This window comes from Bos taurus, chromosome 14, assembly GCF_002263795.3.
Source record: "Bos taurus isolate L1 Dominette 01449 registration number 42190680 breed Hereford chromosome 14, ARS-UCD2.0, whole genome shotgun sequence".
NCBI classification, from domain to species: domain Eukaryota; kingdom Metazoa; phylum Chordata; class Mammalia; order Artiodactyla; family Bovidae; genus Bos; species Bos taurus.
In genome coordinates this window covers 36,938,381-36,957,847 of record NC_037341.1, presented here as the reverse complement: position 1 = coordinate 36,957,847, position 19,467 = coordinate 36,938,381, and the positions used below count along the sequence as shown (strand labels likewise).

Genomic DNA, 19,467 nt, shown 5'->3' with positions numbered 1-19,467 from the left:
TTTCTGCTTTAGAATTGGCTGAAACTCCCCATTCTTTCTTGTGTTGAATCTGCTCTCCTTAGTACTTTGCAGAGTGCTTATTACTTTACAGTAGTAGTTCCATCTCTCTGCCCTTCCCATGTCTAATCATGGTTACCCTCTGCTAAAAGCGTGGCAGTCTGCATATTCACCTGGATGGTCTCGCCTGTTTCTGTCTCTGTGGCGGGTCCCCATCCTTCAGCCCCAGACCATATGGCTCACTTCCATCAAAATGTAACTGAAAACTTGTTGCCAGGAAGTCTTCTGTGATATAATGAAATAATTTTTACAGTATTAAGTTATGTTTAATGTTTTCCAAAATACATTTTTCATGGAGATCAGCATACATGCTGTATTATCAATATATATGCTGACTCACATTTTATCTTTTATAAATACATTTGTGAGGTAAAACTTTATTGAGGTTAATAGGAATGCTGACTCACATTTTATCTTTTATAAATACATTTGTGAGGTAAAACTTTATTGAGGTTAATAGGAGGTTATAATGGATCTGAGCTTCCCAGGTGGCACTCGTAAAAAAACCTACCTGCCAGTGCAGGAGACATAAGAGACTTGGGCCTGATCCCTGGGAAGCTCCCCTGGAGGAGGGCGTGGAAACTCACTCCAGTTTTCTTGCCTGGAGAATCCCCATGGACAGAGGAGCGCAGCAGGCTACAGTCCATGAGGTCACAACAGTCGTACACGACTGGAGTGCCTTGGCACACACACAAATAGTGGATCATGCCTGTTTATTAATATTTCAAACAAAACACATTTTACTAATGATTACAGAGGGATTTTTATTGAACTTATATTAACATTTTTATTTTCTTATTTTAGGTATCATTGCCCAGTGCCCAAGATCTTTTATGTTCAGCTGACTGTGGGAAATAATGAATTTTTTGGGGAAGGGAAGACTCGACAAGCCGCTAGACACAATGCCGCGATGAAAGCCCTTCAGGCACTGCAGAATGAACCTATTCCAGAAAAATCAGCTCAGGTGGGTCCCTGCGGTGTGTGGCAGCCTATCTCTAATAGCCGCACAAAGACAAAGAAATGCTCCTTTACGAATAGAGGACGTCTCTGCTAATAGAAGGGAACGCTGGATCGGCTGTGGCGGCGCCTCAGTGCACCTGTGTGTTCGGTTAGACTCTTGTGTCTTGTTGGGATAGCCTTGCCTTTGAGCACTTTGGCTCAGCCTAGGGAGTCCACTTCCCAGGCAAGTCAGGATTTGGGAATGTGAGCAAGGGTGAGAAATAACGTTCATTTACTTTGCATTGAGTGCTTGTTTTATTGAGCATGAATTACATTGTGTTAATTCACCTAGAATCAAGGAGTTTAAAGTGGAGGAGATATTTATGGATTTTTTTAGTCCTACTTTATTTTACCAGTGAGGTTATTCAAAGCAGATATTCAGTAATTTTACTCATTCCCATGGTTTCAGCTGCTTTCTCTGTTGACTTCAAAATGGTATCTTTAGTTCAGGAGTGTCTAATAAGTCCCCTTCTTGTTGAGTTCTCCACTTCGTTATTTGAAGCTAGAGGTCCAGCCTTTAGTTTGCCTTTCCTCAAGCCTGTTGTCTCTCCCCCTTTGAGATTTATCTTAGTTAATGGCAGACTTAGTATTTTTGTCCTTGTGCACTCTCATCATGACTCTTATGTTTGCTTCTCAGTCTTTCCACTAAGTCCTAAGCTTCTTGACAGCAAGAATACTGTCTCTTGATCTCTTTAAGGCTTACATGGTGTTCAGCATGTGTAAGGCTCCAGAAGTAAGTGTTAAATAGGTGCAGAGCCAGACACAGAGCTCCAGCATCCTGGTTTGCATCCTATACTCTTTCTGCAACTTAGTCTTCATAGAAGATTAAATATCACACACTTGTGGAGATACTATGTGTGTGTATGTGAGAGAGAGAGAGAGAGCAATGGAGGTCTGTAAAGAAAACTAGGTCTGGGGATATCTATATCAGATTAGTGTTTGAGTAAAAGGTTTCCACACTCAGCATTTATCCTTCTACTCTGAGGGAAAAAAAAACAAATCACAAGAAGCCTCTCAGCAAAGCCCTTGACTGCGGTGGTTCCATGGGAATCCACAGGATCCAGTCTCTGGTTTCCTGTGATGTGTAAGATAGGTTCTCTTGATTGTTCAGTACATGTAAAGTTTGTTACAAAGTGAAGATTCAATGTCGTCCTATTTTTTTGTGATTTAGAATTGCGAATCAGGAAAAGAAATGGATGATGATAAAGATGCAAATAAGTCTGAGATCAGCTTAGTGTTTGAAATTGCTCTGAAGAGAAATATGCCCGTCAGTTTTGAGGTATGTGTTCAGCAGCGATCTCCCATTTTTTTCCCTCCTTGCTCCTCATTGTTTTAAACAAACAAACAAATAAAACAAAATTTTATTTGACAAATAAAATTTTAGCATCCTGAAAGAATTAATGTGCTCCCTTCTGTTTGAGCTGTCTATCATGAAATGATGCAGGCCCTAAGAAAACAGAGCTTACAATATCGTGGAGTCCTCTTGATCTCTTTGGCTTTTCTGTATTCAGCCATTTGTTTCATCATAAAATTTATTTTCCAAATTTAAGATAATTTATAGTAACCTATAAGATTTGGCATTTTGACAAGGTCACATTGAAAATGTTCAATATATAATTAATATTTAGTCACATTTATATATTAATATTTAATTTCTTTTAAAGTTATGGAGGCCAAAATATAAATTTAATCTTTTAACTTTACATTTAACCTTTACTGATAAGTCACTAAGACATAATTAAGCAGTTCTCTAGTTTAAAACTGGATAAATATGTCATAAAATATTTGTAAAACTATGTGGCATTTAAAAAAGAAAAAATATTAAATTGTTATAATACCTCCTTTATTAAGAGATCACTAATTTTGCAACTCAAGTATTTAGGAAATAGGCAAAACCCAGGAATAAGCTGAAACAGTTGAGGAATATTTTCCTTCAAATTATGTTCTGTTCCCCAATTGGAAAGCTCTCACGCTTTACTCACTGGCAGGATCTACTCACCTCAACTGAGAGCCTGTTTTCTTTCTTAAACATAATTCTGTTACAAGTTGTGTTACCTGATTTCTCGGCCCATAGCAGATTAAAGGCAGCAGAATGAAGAAGGCAGGAAGAGAATGTACCTGAGGGCCTATTGGTCCCAGCGAGAAATGATAGGGAAAATATGGAAAACCTATCAAAAGTAACTGCATTTACTTGAAAGTCTTTGGAAGATGGGGCCTTTTAAACGCTAGATGAACAGGAACAGTTTTAAAAATGTTAGATGTCCCTAGAGGCCTTAGATGTCCTTAGTGTAGAATATTTCATGTTTATAATGGTGATCTAATGTGAGCAGTAACAGGTTGAATATTTAGTCAGTAAAATATACATGTATATTTTTTTAATTGAGAAAGATGTCCATCAAAGTGGTTAAACAGTTTTGGTGTTTCAATCTGTAAGCTTAAATTACTTGAAAAGTATGCTTATCATAAATTCCTTTATCCTCAATAGTACTGGATTATTGAGATACTGTATCTTTTCTTCATTGGTATCCAATATTAGAAGATAAAATTTTAATATAATGGTCAATGGTAAACTATTTAAAGAGGGTATTTTTTTAATAGGTCAGGCTTTTTGACAGACATAATGAAGTTTTGAGCACTTGGGTCTTAGAAGGCATTTTGCTTTCCCAAATTGGCATAGTTTAAAAAGAGCATGTTAAATACAGGATTTAGGAACATTCATAGCTGACAGATTCATAATCCTTTACTCTAGAAAGCTAGGTATTTTTATGGCAAACTTACCTATTTAAGACCATGTCACAGAGAGTAAATATTCCTTATTGTAAAATAACCTTTGAGGTCTCCATCAAAAATAGGTGATTTTTCATCTATCACCTGTTTGTGAGAAGCTTCCACATGCAAGATGTTTCATAAGTTATAGAACTCCAGTGAGATATACTCCTTATACTCCAGTAACTTATTCGCACAGAGGAGAAAGTTAGATATGTATGCAGTAATGGTATGTTTTATGATCTTAATTTTCTGTCCCATAAGAAACAGGGCAACCATAATTAGAATTGCCTTTTTTAAACTAGTAAAACACAATTTTGACCATGACTTGAATATGTTTGTTTAGATTTCTATTTTTTCCAATGTAATTCATTAAGCATCATAAGTATAAATGAAGAGTCTCTGTATAATGAGTTCATAATAGCTTTATTGAAGAAATCCATAATTTTGGTATAATTCTTAATAATTTCAATTTTGATTTTTATATGAACATTAAGAAAGATTCATGCCATAAAACCCATCTTAAGTCCCTGTATTGAATCTTTTGCCTATATTTAATAGGTTATTAAAGAAAGTGGACCACCACACATGAAAAGCTTTGTGACTCGGGTGTCAGTGGGAGAGTTCTCCGCTGAAGGAGAGGGAAATAGCAAAAAACTCTCCAAGAAGCGCGCTGCAACCACTGTGCTACAGGAGCTTAAGAAACTTCCACCTCTGCCTGTGGTTGAAAAGCCAAAACTATTTTTTAAAAAACGCCCTAAAACAATAGTAAAGGTAAGTATATGCTTGTGAATGTTAGACTATATATATATAAAATATATATATATTTATTATAGTGCATGCATGCTAAGTCGCTTCAGTTGTATCTGACTCTTTGCAAGCCTATGGACCGTAGCCCGCCAAGCTCCTTGGTCCATGGGATTCTCCAGGCAAGAATACTCGAGTGGATTGCCATGCTCTCCTCCAGGGGATCTTCCCCTGGTAACTCTAGCTAAAAGTTTTTCCATAGGGCAGGCACCTAAGCCTGTGGGTTATCAGCAGAATCAGGGTTGGACATGTGTCTGTAAGTGAATAGTAATTCTGTTTTGCTTTTAGACACTTGTATACTTGGGTTCATTCATTAAATAATAATACCTTGCGTATTTATAGTTTTTTATGGTTTAAAAAATACTTTCTCAGTCATAAGCACCTTTGGTAAAATTCTCATCACAATGAAGGCAGATGTTGCCCCTCATTTTACAAATAAGGTTTTATGAAACATGTTCAAAGACTTTGCTTGCTTGTGTTCACCGATCACGTGTGGCAACCTGAACTGCTGATCCATAATCCAGCGTTCTTTGGGCAGTCCACACTGCTGTGTGGCAACTTCCCAAGATTTTAGGACATGGTGATAGGATGCAGAGTAATAATTGTATGAGTAACACTCACACTGATGATAGCAGCCGCAGCAGCAGACAGCAAATATAAAGCACTTGGTGTGCCAGATGGGGCTCCAGTGCTTCATGTGCTGTATCACGTTTAATCTACAGAGCAGCCCTCGGGCTTCCCTGTTAGCTCCGTCGGTAAAGAATCCTGCAATGCGGGAGACCTGGTTTGATCTCGGGGTTGGGAAGCTCCCCTGGAGGAGGGCATGGCAACCCACTCCAGTGTTCTTGTCTGGAGAGTCCCCATGGACAGAGGAGCCTGGCGGGCTATAGTCCATGGGGTCACAGAGTCGGACACGACTGAATGACTGAGCACACCTGAGGGTCATGGGATGGCTTGGTTTCTGTTCTCTCAGGCGTGAGTACCTTTTCAGAAAAATGTAGAGCCACATGGCTTTTCAGGAGGTTGTGATTCTCTTTTATGGAATCAGATTTTGCGTACATTAATCAAAAAAAAAATTAAGGCATAGTTCAGAGGAATGAGGTGAATAATAATTGAATTATTGTTACATGTTACTCAAGATGATACATAGAATGCATTAGTTATTATTAAATATGTATTAACAGTAGAAATAGTAAGTACTCAATAAATATTTTTTGCATGTTGTTTAGTCAGTAAGCTATGTCCGACTCTTTGTGACCTCATGGACTGTAGCCTGCCAGGCTCCTCTGTCCATGGGATTTCCTGGGCAAGAATACTAGAGTGGGTTGCCATTTCCTCCTCCAGGCCACCTTCCCGACCTAGGCCCAGACTCCTGCTTGGCAGGTGGATTCTTTATCACAGAGCCACCTGGGAAACCCATTCAATAAATACTAGCTTTTGTTATTTTGTATCTCATTCTGTCTGTTCATATTTTATATGTATATGAACATATCCGTGGTCTGTTTTCCTAAATTCCTTTGTATATAAAATCTACATAAAACTTCTTCATAGTGGAAGAACAGTGCTCTACATTACTGCAAAACTAGTCACATTAACTTGCACCTAATCTATTAAACTAACTCTAATCTCAAATTAAGAATAACCAGCCTTTAGTCTAAAAAAAGATCTATCATTTTTATAGTAGACTAAAAATATAACTCCTGTTACTTTTAACTGTAGCCATTAAAAGCAAGAATATTGTTGAAATGTTATTTCTGAAAGAGGGGAGAAACATTTTGAACTTTAAAAATGATTTTTTGCTACTACCTCTATTATATATGCATTTAATTGCAGAACTTTCTTCTTGTCCACCATTCAGATCTCAGCTTACACTTGACTTCCTCAGGGAAGTCTTCTCTAGTTCTCTCTGACTCCCACATTCATTTAGCCCCCTGCATTTTTCCTCACATACATCACACTTGGAATTACTTGTATCATATCTGTCTTATGTTAAAGTCTATAGATATTCTCTGAAATATAAGGTTATTTTGAGAAAGCAACACGGATACAATGAGTTGAAATTTAGGTTAATTTTGAGTATGATCAGACCTTATAATGGGCCAGTAAGTGGATCACCTTGGATAGTATCTTGGTTTTCAACATTTTAGTCACTTCCTTAAATGTCTTTTATATCTAGGTTCTACCATTCCTTATTATGCAATAGAAACAGGGAAGATATCTGTTGATGATTTACCTTGATTTTATTTAGAATAATGAAGCTATCACATTGTCTCATTTGAACCTCCTAATCACTCTGAGATGTAGATATTATCCTCATTTTAAAGATGAGGTTCTTGGTGTTTAAGAAACCTCCCTCAGATCACAGAGCAGAGTCAGGTTTCGAGTCCAGTCACGTCTGATGCCAGTGCCAGTTTCAAACTGGGTGGTTGTGAACTCCTTTTGGATTTTAATTTACTCTACAGAGTTACCTTGTTAAAATGTAAGACTACCTGATGGTGTCTTTGAATTTATATTCTCAATTTTAATGTAATTCTCTTCTACAAGGTAAGGCCTCAGAGAAGGTTTTCTGCTGTTGGAGATAAAAGTTTTCTGGATAAGATTATCCTTACTGGTTTGTTGTTATTATTATTATTACTGCTGAATGTGATTTTGGTGTTGTGTCTAAGAAATAGTTAACCTAACCAAACCAGAAAAATTTCTTCTGTATCTTCTTTATGAAGTTTTAGATATTACATTTAAGCCTATGAGCCATTTTGAGTTAATTTTTCTGTGATGTGTGGATTGAAATTTATTTCTGCACGTGAATATCCAGTTGTTCCAGTACCACTGGTTGAAAGGCTACTCTTTCTCCACCGAATGGCTTTTGCACCCTTGTTGGCCACGTGTGTATGGATCTATTTAGGGTTGCTGTTCTGTTTCATTGATTTCTTTCTCTCTCTTTATGCCAGTACCACACATACTGTCTTTTTTTTTTTTTTTAATTTATTTGGCTGTGTCACATCTCTTAGTTGCAGCACACTGAATCTTTGTTGCATCATGCGAGATCTTTTGTCGCAGTGCATGGCCTCTGGTTGTGGTGCACAGGCTTAGCTGCCCTGTGACATATGGGATATTAGTTCCCCGACCAGGGATTGAACGTGCATCCTCTGCAGTGCAAGGCAGATTGTTAACCACTGGACCGCCAGGAAGTCCCGGTACCACACATACTGTCCTGATTATTATAGCTTTATAATAAATCTTGAAATCAGGTATTTGGATTCCTCCAACTTTGTTCTTTTTTTCCAAGGTGTTTTGATTATTTTTCCTTTGTATTTCCATGTGAATTTTAAACACTGGCTTATTAGTTATTACCCAAAAAGAGCATGCTGGGGTTTTGATTGGGATTGCAGAGAACTGGTAGATCAGTTGGAAAACAATTGACTTTTAAAAAATATTGGATCTGTTGCTCCATTCACCTGTGCCTGTCCACCTATTGAGACCTTAGTTAATTTCACCAGTTTTTTATGTTTTAATGGAGTGTATCGGAGAAGGCAATGGCACCCCACTCCAGTACTCTTGCCTGGAAAATCTCATGGAGGGAGGAGCCTGTTAGGCTGCAGTCCATGGGGTTGCTAAGAGTTGGACGCAACTGAGCAACTTCACTTTGACTTTTCACTTTCATGCATTGGAGAAGGAAATGGCAACCCACTCCAGTGTTCTTACCTGGAGAATCCCAGGGACGGGGGAGCCTAGTGGGCTGCCGTCTATGGGGTCGCACAGAGTCGGACACGACTGAAGCGACTTAGCAGCAGCAGGAGTGTATATAAATTATATTATAGTTCATATATTCTTCTGTACTTGTTCTTGCCACTTAACTTTTTTTTTTCTTAAATTCATTCATCTTGATGCAGGTAGCAGTACTTAAATCTTAATTTCCACTGCTGTATGCCTTTTCACTGTATGAACATGCCATAAGGTTATTTTAGTTTTTCTTTTTTGCTATTTTAAATAATGCAGCTGTGGATATTCCTGTACAAATGAATTGGCACATTTGGGTAACAGTTTTTTAGATGAATAGACTACTGAAGAATGGGTCATGGGCTTTAGAGACATTGCCAAATTGTTTCCTAATTTATATTAGGATCAGCACTGTATAAGTTTTTGTTACTCCCCATCTTCACCAGTTGGCGTGGTCAGACTTCTTAATTTTTACTAAATTGATAAGTGTGAAATAGTACCTCACTATGGTTTTAATATGCGTTTTGAATCTTAATGAGATGAATTATCTTTTTATATGTTTTTTTCTTCTGTTAAATATCTGTTCATCTCATTTGCTCAATTTTTTTAGATTGTCTTTTTCTTAATAATTTTTAGGAGTTTTAAAATATATATTTTGGATACTGGATACATCTTTTTTTAGTTATACATATTGCAAATATCTCTTCTCAGTTGATAGCTTGTCTTCTTTCTTTTTGGTGTTTTTTGATGAATACAAGTTGTGAAACAACTCCCACTGTATTAAAGCGTTTAAAAGGATAGTTGACCCAACTTACCAATAATACCCGTGAGCCCTAAATCCTCTAGAAACCCTACTTTCAGATTCACTTTATGATTTTCCTTTATAAACTGTCTTGATTTTCATTTATTACCTCCAGTCACAGTTTTGGGGTGCAGGGGAGGAGGTGAGAACCATGGTTTCTTTAAGGATCCAGTAAGAAGTTTTACAAGCATGTTTCATATTTTGAAATTTTTTTCTTCAATTATTTTCTAGGCTGGACCAGAATATGGTCAAGGAATGAACCCCATTAGCCGCCTGGCTCAGATTCAACAGGCCAAAAAGGAAAAGGAGCCAGATTACGTTTTGCTTTCAGAAAGAGGAATGCCGCGACGTCGGGAATTTGTGATGCAAGTATGTCTCACTTTCATATTAAAAGATTTTTTCTAAACTACTGAAAACATTTAGAAATCCTAAGGCTAGAATAAAGATATGGTGGGAAGGAAGACTAGGAATTAATAGTAGAAGATAAAACTGTTTACACTTAAAGTGTTCATTCCCTCCAGATCCATCTACCAACTTGGTTGGAACATTCAAGTGTCAAGGACATGTCAGACTGGAGAGTGTGAGGTTTCAAAGGGACTATGAGCTCACCCAGAGTTCCTCATTGAGAATGCCTATCTCTAACTTAATGTGTTGCAATTTGCAGCTGGAGTCTGTTAACTACTGGGAATAAAAGACAGATGGAATTAGAAACATAATTTAGAAGGATGGAGGTAGTAGGTGAAACAGGGCCAAGAGCATGAGGTTTCTTGTCATTGGAGAAATCGAGAAAAGAGGGATAGCTGGCTGCCTGGTGAGCACAGAGGGGCTCTGAGTTGCTGAGAGATTTAAGTGCTGCTTTGTACAGCCTGGAAACTTGAAGAGTGGCTGCTGGTGTATTGGTCTAGGGATGGGGACTGGGAGTGAGGTAGAATGCCTGAAATGCCCTCCTTTTTAAATGCTACCTATCCATCTTCATTTACCAACTCAAGTCTCAGTATCATAGAAACGTTTCATTTTTATTATGAAAATTTTAAGCATATCCAAAGGTGGATGGATATGTTTAATAGTACACAATAAAGGACAGTATAATGGAAGAGCATAACGGCCTCTTGGGGACTATGCCCATCATCCAAAAAACAGTAAAGATTTCTGCTGTGCTTGGCTTTGGCTATCAGTTTTTCCTTCTTCCCTTCCTCCCTCCTTCTTTTCCTTCTTCTGAAGTTTTCTAAAGCTAATTTGTAACCACATGTCATTTTAGCCTGTATGCTTAGTGTGTGACTCTAAAACACATAGAAGGTTTTTACTTTTTCTTGCATTAGGTATGGCTCATTAGAATCCTCTAGCACCCAGTCTATATTAAATTCTCTTTATGGTCCCAATTGTTTCTGTTAGGTTATGGGCTTCCCTGGTAGCTCAGCTGGTAAAGAATCCGCCTGCAATTCACGAGACCCCAGTTCGATTCCTGGGTTGACAGGGGAATGGCTACCCACTCCAGTACTCTTGCCAGGAGAACTCCATGGACAGAGGAGCCTGGCAGGCTAGAATCCATGGGGTTGCAAGGAGTCGGACACTACTGAGCAACAACAGGCTTGTCAAAGAAGCTTTTCCAGCCAAACCTGTGGATCTCACATTTGATATAACCCAGTTACAATCAACAGATGTTAATTAAGTGCTGACCATATATGGCAGACATCTAGACTCAAACATGGTATCTCATGTTGACTAACTTCTTGTGCATGTCTAAGTTTTACCTTCCTTCCCAATTTATAACCTCCGTGTTTCTTTATCTCACAGTACCTAATATGGTGGCATGTGTATAGTAGGATCTTATAAACCTATAAGGTATATTTGTTGCCTGCCTGACTGAGAGCTAGTATGTTTGACTTTTGTTGGAGATATAAACTTATGTTGTAGTTATAAGTAAACCATGGTTGTTAACTTAGATGTCCAAGGAGGAGGGATTCTGCTGTGGTTACTAAACACGTGGTTTTCTAGATGTCATTAGGACCCAGAGCAGTGTTGTTCTAGTATTTTTTACTCTGTAAAGAATGTGCACCATTTTTCTTTTTACATTCTTAACTTTGAGGAATTCTAGAAAGTATTTTTTGAAGTCCAAAACTTGAGGGAAAAAAGATCCACCCACCCCCACACACACATTTTAGACCTGTGTTACAAATAAAAACTGGCTTTGACTTTATTAAACAATTCCTTTCCTGTGGAATATACCGAATATCCCTTTTGAAAGAGGAATTTAGAATATCTTAGGCCAGCTTCCATTTTATGGGTATTCATAAACATTCTAGTCAAACAGGAACATTTGGCTGTGCTTTTAAATGTTTTCACACTGAATTCATATTGTTTTTTCCTTCTTCTCAAAGCCCCAGTGGATTCATTACAGTGTTGCTGTAACTTCATCAAAGTAAAGGGTTTTGTATAAACTGCTTAAACAATGTTATCATTTGTTATAATGGAATCATTATTATTGAATGTGGAAGTAAATGATGTAAAGATAATATGCTCATATTTGTCTATCACCAGAAAAACGCCACAAATAAATGTGTGTTATAAAATGGATGTCCTTACTTGTATTGATTACTAGGTACAGGAAAATTTCCAGTGACACTATTTGGGCATTTAGGTCCAGAGGAAATTTTTTCTTTTTTTGGAAAGGGGTATTTTAATTTTTCAAAGAGAAAATAATGATAACTAAATTAATTGTGTGTCTGCACATTTTATTATTATATATCATATGTTAATTTTTCTACCTGTCTGTGATTAAGATCTCAGGTTTGGGTTTTTTTTTTAAGATTTCAAGTTTTAAAAAATATGTATTAAGGAAATTTCATTAATTTTTTGGTAAATGCTATTTTACCAGACTTCTTGTTAGTTTTTTGTAGACTTCATTAATGAATTAATTTATTATTATTATTTTAAAAAATAGTATCTTGAATTTTTGTTGAGGAGGGGACTGCACTGTATGGCATGTGGGATATTAGTTCCCTGCTAACTGCTAAGTCGCTTCAGTCGTGTCTGACTCTGTGCAACCCCATAGACCACAGCCCACCAGGCTCCCCCGTCCCTGGGATTCTCCAGGTAAGAACACTGGAGTGGGTTGCCATTTCCTTCTCCAGTGCATGAAAGTGAAAAGTGAAAGTGAAGTTGCTCAGTCATGTCCGACTCTTAGCGACCCCATGGACTGTAGCCCACCAGGCTCCTCCGTCCGTGGGATTTTCCAGGCAAGAGTACTGGAGTGGGGTGCCATCGCCTTCTCTGACCAGGGATGAAACCCATGCCCCCCCAGTGTGGTAGTGCAGAGTCTTAACCACTGGACATCCAGTGAAGTCCAGAGGATTTAATTTAAATGATTTGTTTAAAGACAAAAATCTAGTCATCATAAAATTATTGCATAGTAAAATAATTGAGCTTCTTTGTAGAAAAATTTACATTTTAATGTAAAAATCTTACAGTAGTCATAAATCTTGGAAGGTTTTTAGGAAGATGACTTTTGGAGGTTTACTTACATGCTTTGTTGTTATTTGGTCACTAAGTTATGTCTTACTCTTTTGCAACCTCATGGACTGTAGCCTACCAGACTCTTCTGTCCATGGGATTTCCTAGGCAAGAATACTGGAGTGGGTTGCCATTTCCTTCTCCAGGGGATCTTCTGAACCAGGGACTGAAGCTGTGGCTCCTGTATTGGCAGGTGGATTCTTTATACCACTCAGCCACCATGGAAGCCCATTTACATGCTTACTGACTTTTATAATGTGGTAAATTTTTTTTTTCTTTTGAGTGCTCATTGTAAGTGCTGGCAGGGAACCAAAGTCCTTTAGCACAGTGGTCTTTTTCAGTCCTAACAAATAACTCTGGGGTAACCAGCTACTCACAAGCTATTGAACTATGGAACTATAAAAGCTCGTGTTAGGCAAGGGGCGAATGAATAGGAAAAATGAATCTGAAAGTACTTATTCTGTAAGTAAGTCTTCAGGTGTCAGAGTAGGTCAGATGGAAAGCCAGCAGACTCAGATCTAAAATGAATGCTGTGATGGGAACCCCCTGTCCCAAGAATAGGAACCTAGAGGCAGAGGGTCTCAGGCTTGGGCAATAACTGAGATTTAAGGATGAAGGAGCCAAAGATTTGAATGAGAATGAGAAAAGGTATATAGCTTGTGAAAACAGTTGAAACATTTTTTTGCTGCTCCATTATCTTTCACTGCCATTTACTTTGGCAAGTCTTTTGACCCTCAGAGCAGTAGCAGAAGCTTCTTTCCAGCTTCAAGTTTTCCAGCAACAGCACAGGGTCTCGTGAAGCCAGGGAACAAACCAAGCACTGGAAAAAACAACAGGCAGCAGAGGCTGGCTCTAGCCAGGGACTTGAGACTTTGTGTATAGGGCCTGCTATTCGGATCAGGAGCAGGCCAACAGATACGGAAGGTGATGCGTGTTCATCCAACCCCAGGCACTAGATCGGTGCTTCTAAGTGGGGTCCATAAGACTACTGTTGATTTGTTATAATGTGGTTTCAGCAGAAAAAGCAAGATGAAATGTTTCAAAAACATTGCACAGATCTGAACTATAAAATTTCTGATAGCTGTTAAGACATCCTTTAAACATTTTTTTTATTTGTTTATTTTTATTTATTTTTTTTCTAAATTTTATTTTATTTTTTTAACTTTACAATATTGTATTGGTTTTGCCATATATCAACATGAATCTGCCACAGGTATACACGTGATTTTTTTTTTTTTAGCAAGCATTCTGAATTTATTTATTTATTTTTAAATTTTATTTTATTTTTAAACTTTACAATATTGTACTAGTTTTGCCAAATATCGAAATGAATCCGCCACAGGTATACCTGTGTTCCCCATCCTGAACCCTCCTCCCTCCTCCCTCCCCATACCCTCCCTCTGGGTCGTCCCAGTGCACCAGCCCCAAGCATCCAGTATCGTGCATCGAACCTGGACTGGTGACTCGTTTCATACATGATATTATACATGTTTCAATGCTATTCTCCCAAATCTCCCCACCTCTCCCACAGAGTCCATAAGACTGATCTATACATCATTGTCTCTTCTGCTGTCTCGTACACCGGGTTATTGTTACCATCTTTCTAAATTCCATATATATGCGTTAGTATACTGTATTGGTGTTTTTCTTTCTGGCTTACTTCACTCTGTATAATAGGTTCCAGTTTCATCCATCTCATTAGAACTGATTCAAATGTATTCTTTTTAGTGGCTGAGTAATACTCCATTGTGTATATGTACCACAGCTTTCTTATCCATTCATCTGCTGATGGGCATCTAGGTTGCTTCCATGTCCTGGCTATTATAAACAGTGCTGTGATGAACATTGGGGTACACGTGTCTCTTTCCCTTCTGGTTTCCTCAGTGTGTATGCCCAGCAGTGGGATTACTGGATCATAAGGCAGTTCTATTTCCAGTTTTTTAAGGAATCTCCACACTGTCAGTTGTATGCTGGTTTCTACCAAACAACATGAATCAACCATAGGTTTATCTATGTGCCCTCCCACTTGAACACCTCTGCCGCCTCCTTCCCCATCCCATCCCTCTAGGTTGTCACAGAGCCCCGGTCTGAGTCATACAGCAAATTCCCATTGGCTCTGTATTTTACATATGGTAATGTATGTTTCCATATTGCTCTCTCCATACATCCCAGCCTCTCCTTCCTTCCACCCCCCAGCTACGTCCTTAAGTCTCTTCGCTATGTCTGTGTCTCCACTGCTGCCCTGCAAATAGGTTCATCACTACCGTCTTTCTAGATCCTATATATATGTGTTAATATGTGGTATTTGTTTTTCTCTTTCTGATTACTTCACTCTGTATAATAGGCTCTAGATTCATCCACCTCATTAGGACTGACTCAAATGCATTCCTTTTTGTGGCTGAGTAATATGAATGAACATTGAGGTTTTGCAAATGCTCTTGTTCAATTTATGTGGGTGATCATATGATTTGTCTCCTTAACTGATTAATATAGCAAATAACATTGATTGATTGAATTCCGAATGTTAGACCTACCTTACGTTTTTGAAATAAACTTAACTTAGTCATTATTTTTCTTTTTTTTTCACATTGCTTTGTTCAGTGTACTATTACATGGTTTAAACTAGCATTTATGTTCATGAATGAAACTAGTCTTTAAATTTTTTTTCTTTTTTTTATTTTTTAAACTTTACATAATTGTGTTAGTTTTGCCAAATTATACTTTTCTTGTTGGATTTTGAAACCAAAGTGATGCTTCACTGAATAATTGGGGATGGACTCCTCTTTTTTTTTTTTATTCTTGGATGCATTTTTGTAAGAGTAGCATTATTCTTCCTTAAATATCGGGTAGAACTTGCTAGAAAAACTCTCAGAAGTTTTCGTTGTGAAAAAGTTTTTAATTGTGGTTTTAACTTCTTTGTAGTTATAGATTTATATAGTTAGGGGTTTATTCTGTGCCAGTTTTGGAAATGTGTATTGTCTAGAAATTTTCCATTTTATTTAAATATTAAAAAATGTTAGCTGAATTATTCGGTATCCCTTATTATTTTGTGATGCTGTGGAAGGTTCATAATCTCCCATCTTCATTCTTGATTGTGTCTTCTCTCATTTTTTCTTGATCAGCCTCACCTTTGGTTTATCACTGTATTAGTCTTTTCAGGGAACCAGCTTTTGGCTTTTTGAACTTCTCTGTTGTACTTCGTTTTATATTTCCTAAATTTTTGCTCTTGTTTTTAATGTTCTGTTTCTTTGGATTTATTTTGCTGTTAGTAACTACTTAAGATGAATGGTTAGCTCATTACTCTTTCTAAGCTTTTATGGCTTACATGTTTTCTTCTACACCCTCTTTAGCTGCATCTTTCAAGTTTTGACATATTGCATTTTCATTATTACTTATTTAAAATATTTCCAGTGAGATGTCTTCTTTGCCCATAGATTATTTAGATTACATTCTTTAATTTCCAAAATTGTTATGATCTTCTTGTCTGCTCCTTCTATCACTTACTGAGAGCAATCTGTAAAAATAAATCCCACTTTCACTGTGTATTTTCTATTCATATAATTTTTTTCCTTTTTTGTTTGCTGATTTAATTTTTATATTTATATTATCTCAGCATATACATGACTAAAAAATCATTACACAGCTCAGGAAATGTACATGTGGACATAAGATGACTGATGTATATTTGAATGTATGGAAGTACATACATGTGTGCATCTTGCTCACAAAAGAGAACTGTGGGATAGTTCTAATGATAAAAAGCTACTGTTTATTGAGCAATTACGCTATAATACACACTGTAGTTTACATACATTTTCTTGTTTAATTTTCAGAGTAACACTATTAGGTCATTGTATTACCCCTCTTTTACTAATGAAAAAACTGGGGCTTAGAGATATTAAATAATTTGAATCAGTTCATGGGAAATAATGGAGTTAGATTTCATACCCAAATCTGACTCAGAAGTCTTTGTTTTTAACCACAGTATTGTATTAATCTTTATATGTACTCTTCAGAAACTACTTAATGTAATCCTTTGTAAACTATATAATTTTTTAAATTTATTTTTTTGGATTAAAGATTTTTTATTGTATATAGTTGATGTACAATAGTATATGTTACAAGGGTACAGTATAATTTATAATAATTTTTAAAGGTTATATTCCATTTATAGTTACTATAAAGTATTGGCTATATGGTCTTTTCTGTATAGTATATCCTTACAGCTTACTTTATATATAATAGTTTGCACCTCTTAATCCCCTGCCTCTATAGTGCCCTTCCCTGCTTCCCTCTCCCCACTGGTATCTACTAGTTTGTTTTCTATATCTGTAAGTCTGTTTCTTTTTTTTTTATATTTACTAGTTTGTTGTATTTTTAGATCCCACATATAAGTGACATCATACAGTATTTGTATTTCTCTGACTTATTTCACTTAGCATAATATCCTTCAAGTTCATCCATGTTGTTTCAGATGGCAAAATTTCATTCTTTTTATGACTGCGTAGTATTCCACTGTGTATATAATTACCACAACTTCTTTATCCATTCATCTGTTGATGGACACTGAGGTTGCATCTTATCTTGGCAGTTGTAAACATTGCTGCTATGAATGTTGAGGTGTGTGTATCTTTTGAATTAGTGTTTTTGGCTTTTTATATATATACCCAGGAGTGGAATTGCTGGGATATATGGTAGTTCCTTTTTTTTTTTTTTTTTTAATGATTTTTACTGGAGTATAGTTGTTTTACAGTATTGTATCAGTGTTAAGTGTACAGCAAAATGAATCAGTTATACATATACATGTTGTCGTTTAGTCGCTAGGTTATGTCTGACTCTTTTGTGACCCCGTGGACTGTACAGCAGGCTTCTCTGTCCATGGGATTCTCCAGGCAAGAATACTGGAGTGGTTTGCCATTTCCTTCTCCAGGGCATCTTCCAGACGCAGGGATCAAACCTGCGTTTGCTGCATTGCAGGCAGATTCTTCACCACTGAGCCACCTGGCAATCATACATATCATATATTTACTCTTTTTAAGGTTCTTTTGGAGAAGGCAATGGCACCCCACTCCAGTACTCTTGCCTGAAAAATCCCATGGACGGAGGAGCCTGGTAGGCGGCAGTCCATGGAGTCGCACAGAGTCAGACACGACTGAGCGACTTCACTTTCACTTTTCACTTTCATGCATTGGAGAAGGAAATGGCAACCCACTCTAGTGTTCTTGCCTGGAGAATCCCAGGGACGGGGAAGCCTGGTGGGCTGCTGTCTATGGGGTCGCAGAGAGTCAGACACGACTGAAGTGACTTAGCAAGGTTCTTTTCCTATATAGGTCATTACGAGTATTGAGTCGGTTCCCTGTGTTATATAATAGGTCCTCACTAGTAACCTGTTTTATGTATAGCAGTGTATATATCTCTAGTCCATTCTCCCAATTTATCCCTCCCCCCATTCTGTTTTTAGTTGTTTGGAGAAACTGCCACATTGTGTTCATAGTGGCCGCACCAATTTGCATTCTCAGCAGCAGCGTACAAGGGTTCCCTTTTGTCCCCATCCTTGCCGGCATTAGTTATTTGGGATATTTTTGATGATAGCCGTTCTGACAGGTTTGAGGTAATATCTCATTGTTTTTTGATTTGCATTGCCCTCATGATTAGCAGTGCTGAACATCGTTTCATGTGCCTATTGATCATCTCCGTATCCTCTTTGGAGAAATGGGTATTCAGGTTTTCTGCGCATTTTAACGTTATTTTAAATGGCAGCAATGTGAATTTTAGTCTTTTCAGTTTATTAATTTAAGTGAAGAATACTAAATGTAGTCATGATCAACTCTCTACAATGTGAATTTTTTTTTCTTACATAAATAAGTTTATTGTTTAAAAATCAAAGAATATAGAAATATGTAAGGAAATAAAAATGTTCTAAAACTGTTGGTTGGATGGCATCACCAACTCGATGGACATGAGTTTGAGCAAGCTTCGGGAGTTGGTGATGGACAGGGAGGCCTGATGTGCTGCAATTCATGGGGTCGCAAAGAGTTGGACACGACTGAGCGACTGAACTGAACTGAACTCAAGATTCTGTCATCCTGATATAACCCCTCATAATGTCCTCAATTTTGAGGACCAGATTTCCATACTTTTCTCTGTGTATGCATTCTCATATATATATATATATATATATATATATATATATAAAATATAAAAGGGATCATAATTGCTATTTTATTATGGACTGAACTTTATATTTTTGAATGCTAGAGAGCAGAACACATTGCTTAGTGATGTTAATGTTTGTTACCAAAGCAGCTGTCATTACATTTCTTACTTTATTCCTACCAGGTCAAGGTAGGGAATGAAGTTGCTACTGGAACAGGACCTAATAAAAAGATAGCCAAAAAAAATGCTGCGGAAGCTATGCTGTTACAACTTGGTTATAAAGCATCCACTAGTCTTCAAGATCAGCTTGACAAGGTGAGAGTTAAATTTACATGGAGAAGTTCTGTCCTGTCAGAATATAAAAATAATGAGCAAGTTCTGTTCCAGTGTTCTTGACTCAGTATTGTCTTAACTAGTGTAAAGTAGATGTCAAGTTTTAACTTTTCCAAGTTGGTACTCTTATCTTCATATCTTTAAAGATACAGATTCTCCTGGTACAAAATAACCACTGTTTAGGGGTCACAATAAAATATTATAATCTTACAATTAGAAAATATTAAAAATTTGCTGTATAATTGTATATATTTTATATAATATTAGTACCAGTGTAGTGAGTTTTACCATACTGACTAATGATATATATACCCAGTTTT

General features: G+C 37.1%; 1 protein-coding gene across 22 annotated transcripts in view; it reads left to right on the top strand.

The window, feature by feature from the left end:
* STAU2 (staufen double-stranded RNA binding protein 2) overlaps nt 1–19,467 on the top strand; it is a 303,811-nt gene that overhangs the window by 105,966 nt on the left and 178,378 nt on the right. For all 22 annotated transcript variants that reach the window (XM_059893107.1, XM_059893112.1, XM_059893104.1 and 19 more), the window contains 5 exons: nt 862–1,021; nt 2,228–2,335; nt 4,384–4,596; nt 9,380–9,517; nt 18,998–19,129. In XM_059893107.1, coding sequence (XP_059749090.1) covers nt 862–1,021; nt 2,228–2,335; nt 4,384–4,596; nt 9,380–9,517; nt 18,998–19,129 — 751 coding nt within the window. The remainder of the gene's footprint in view (nt 1–861; nt 1,022–2,227; nt 2,336–4,383; nt 4,597–9,379; nt 9,518–18,997; nt 19,130–19,467) is intronic.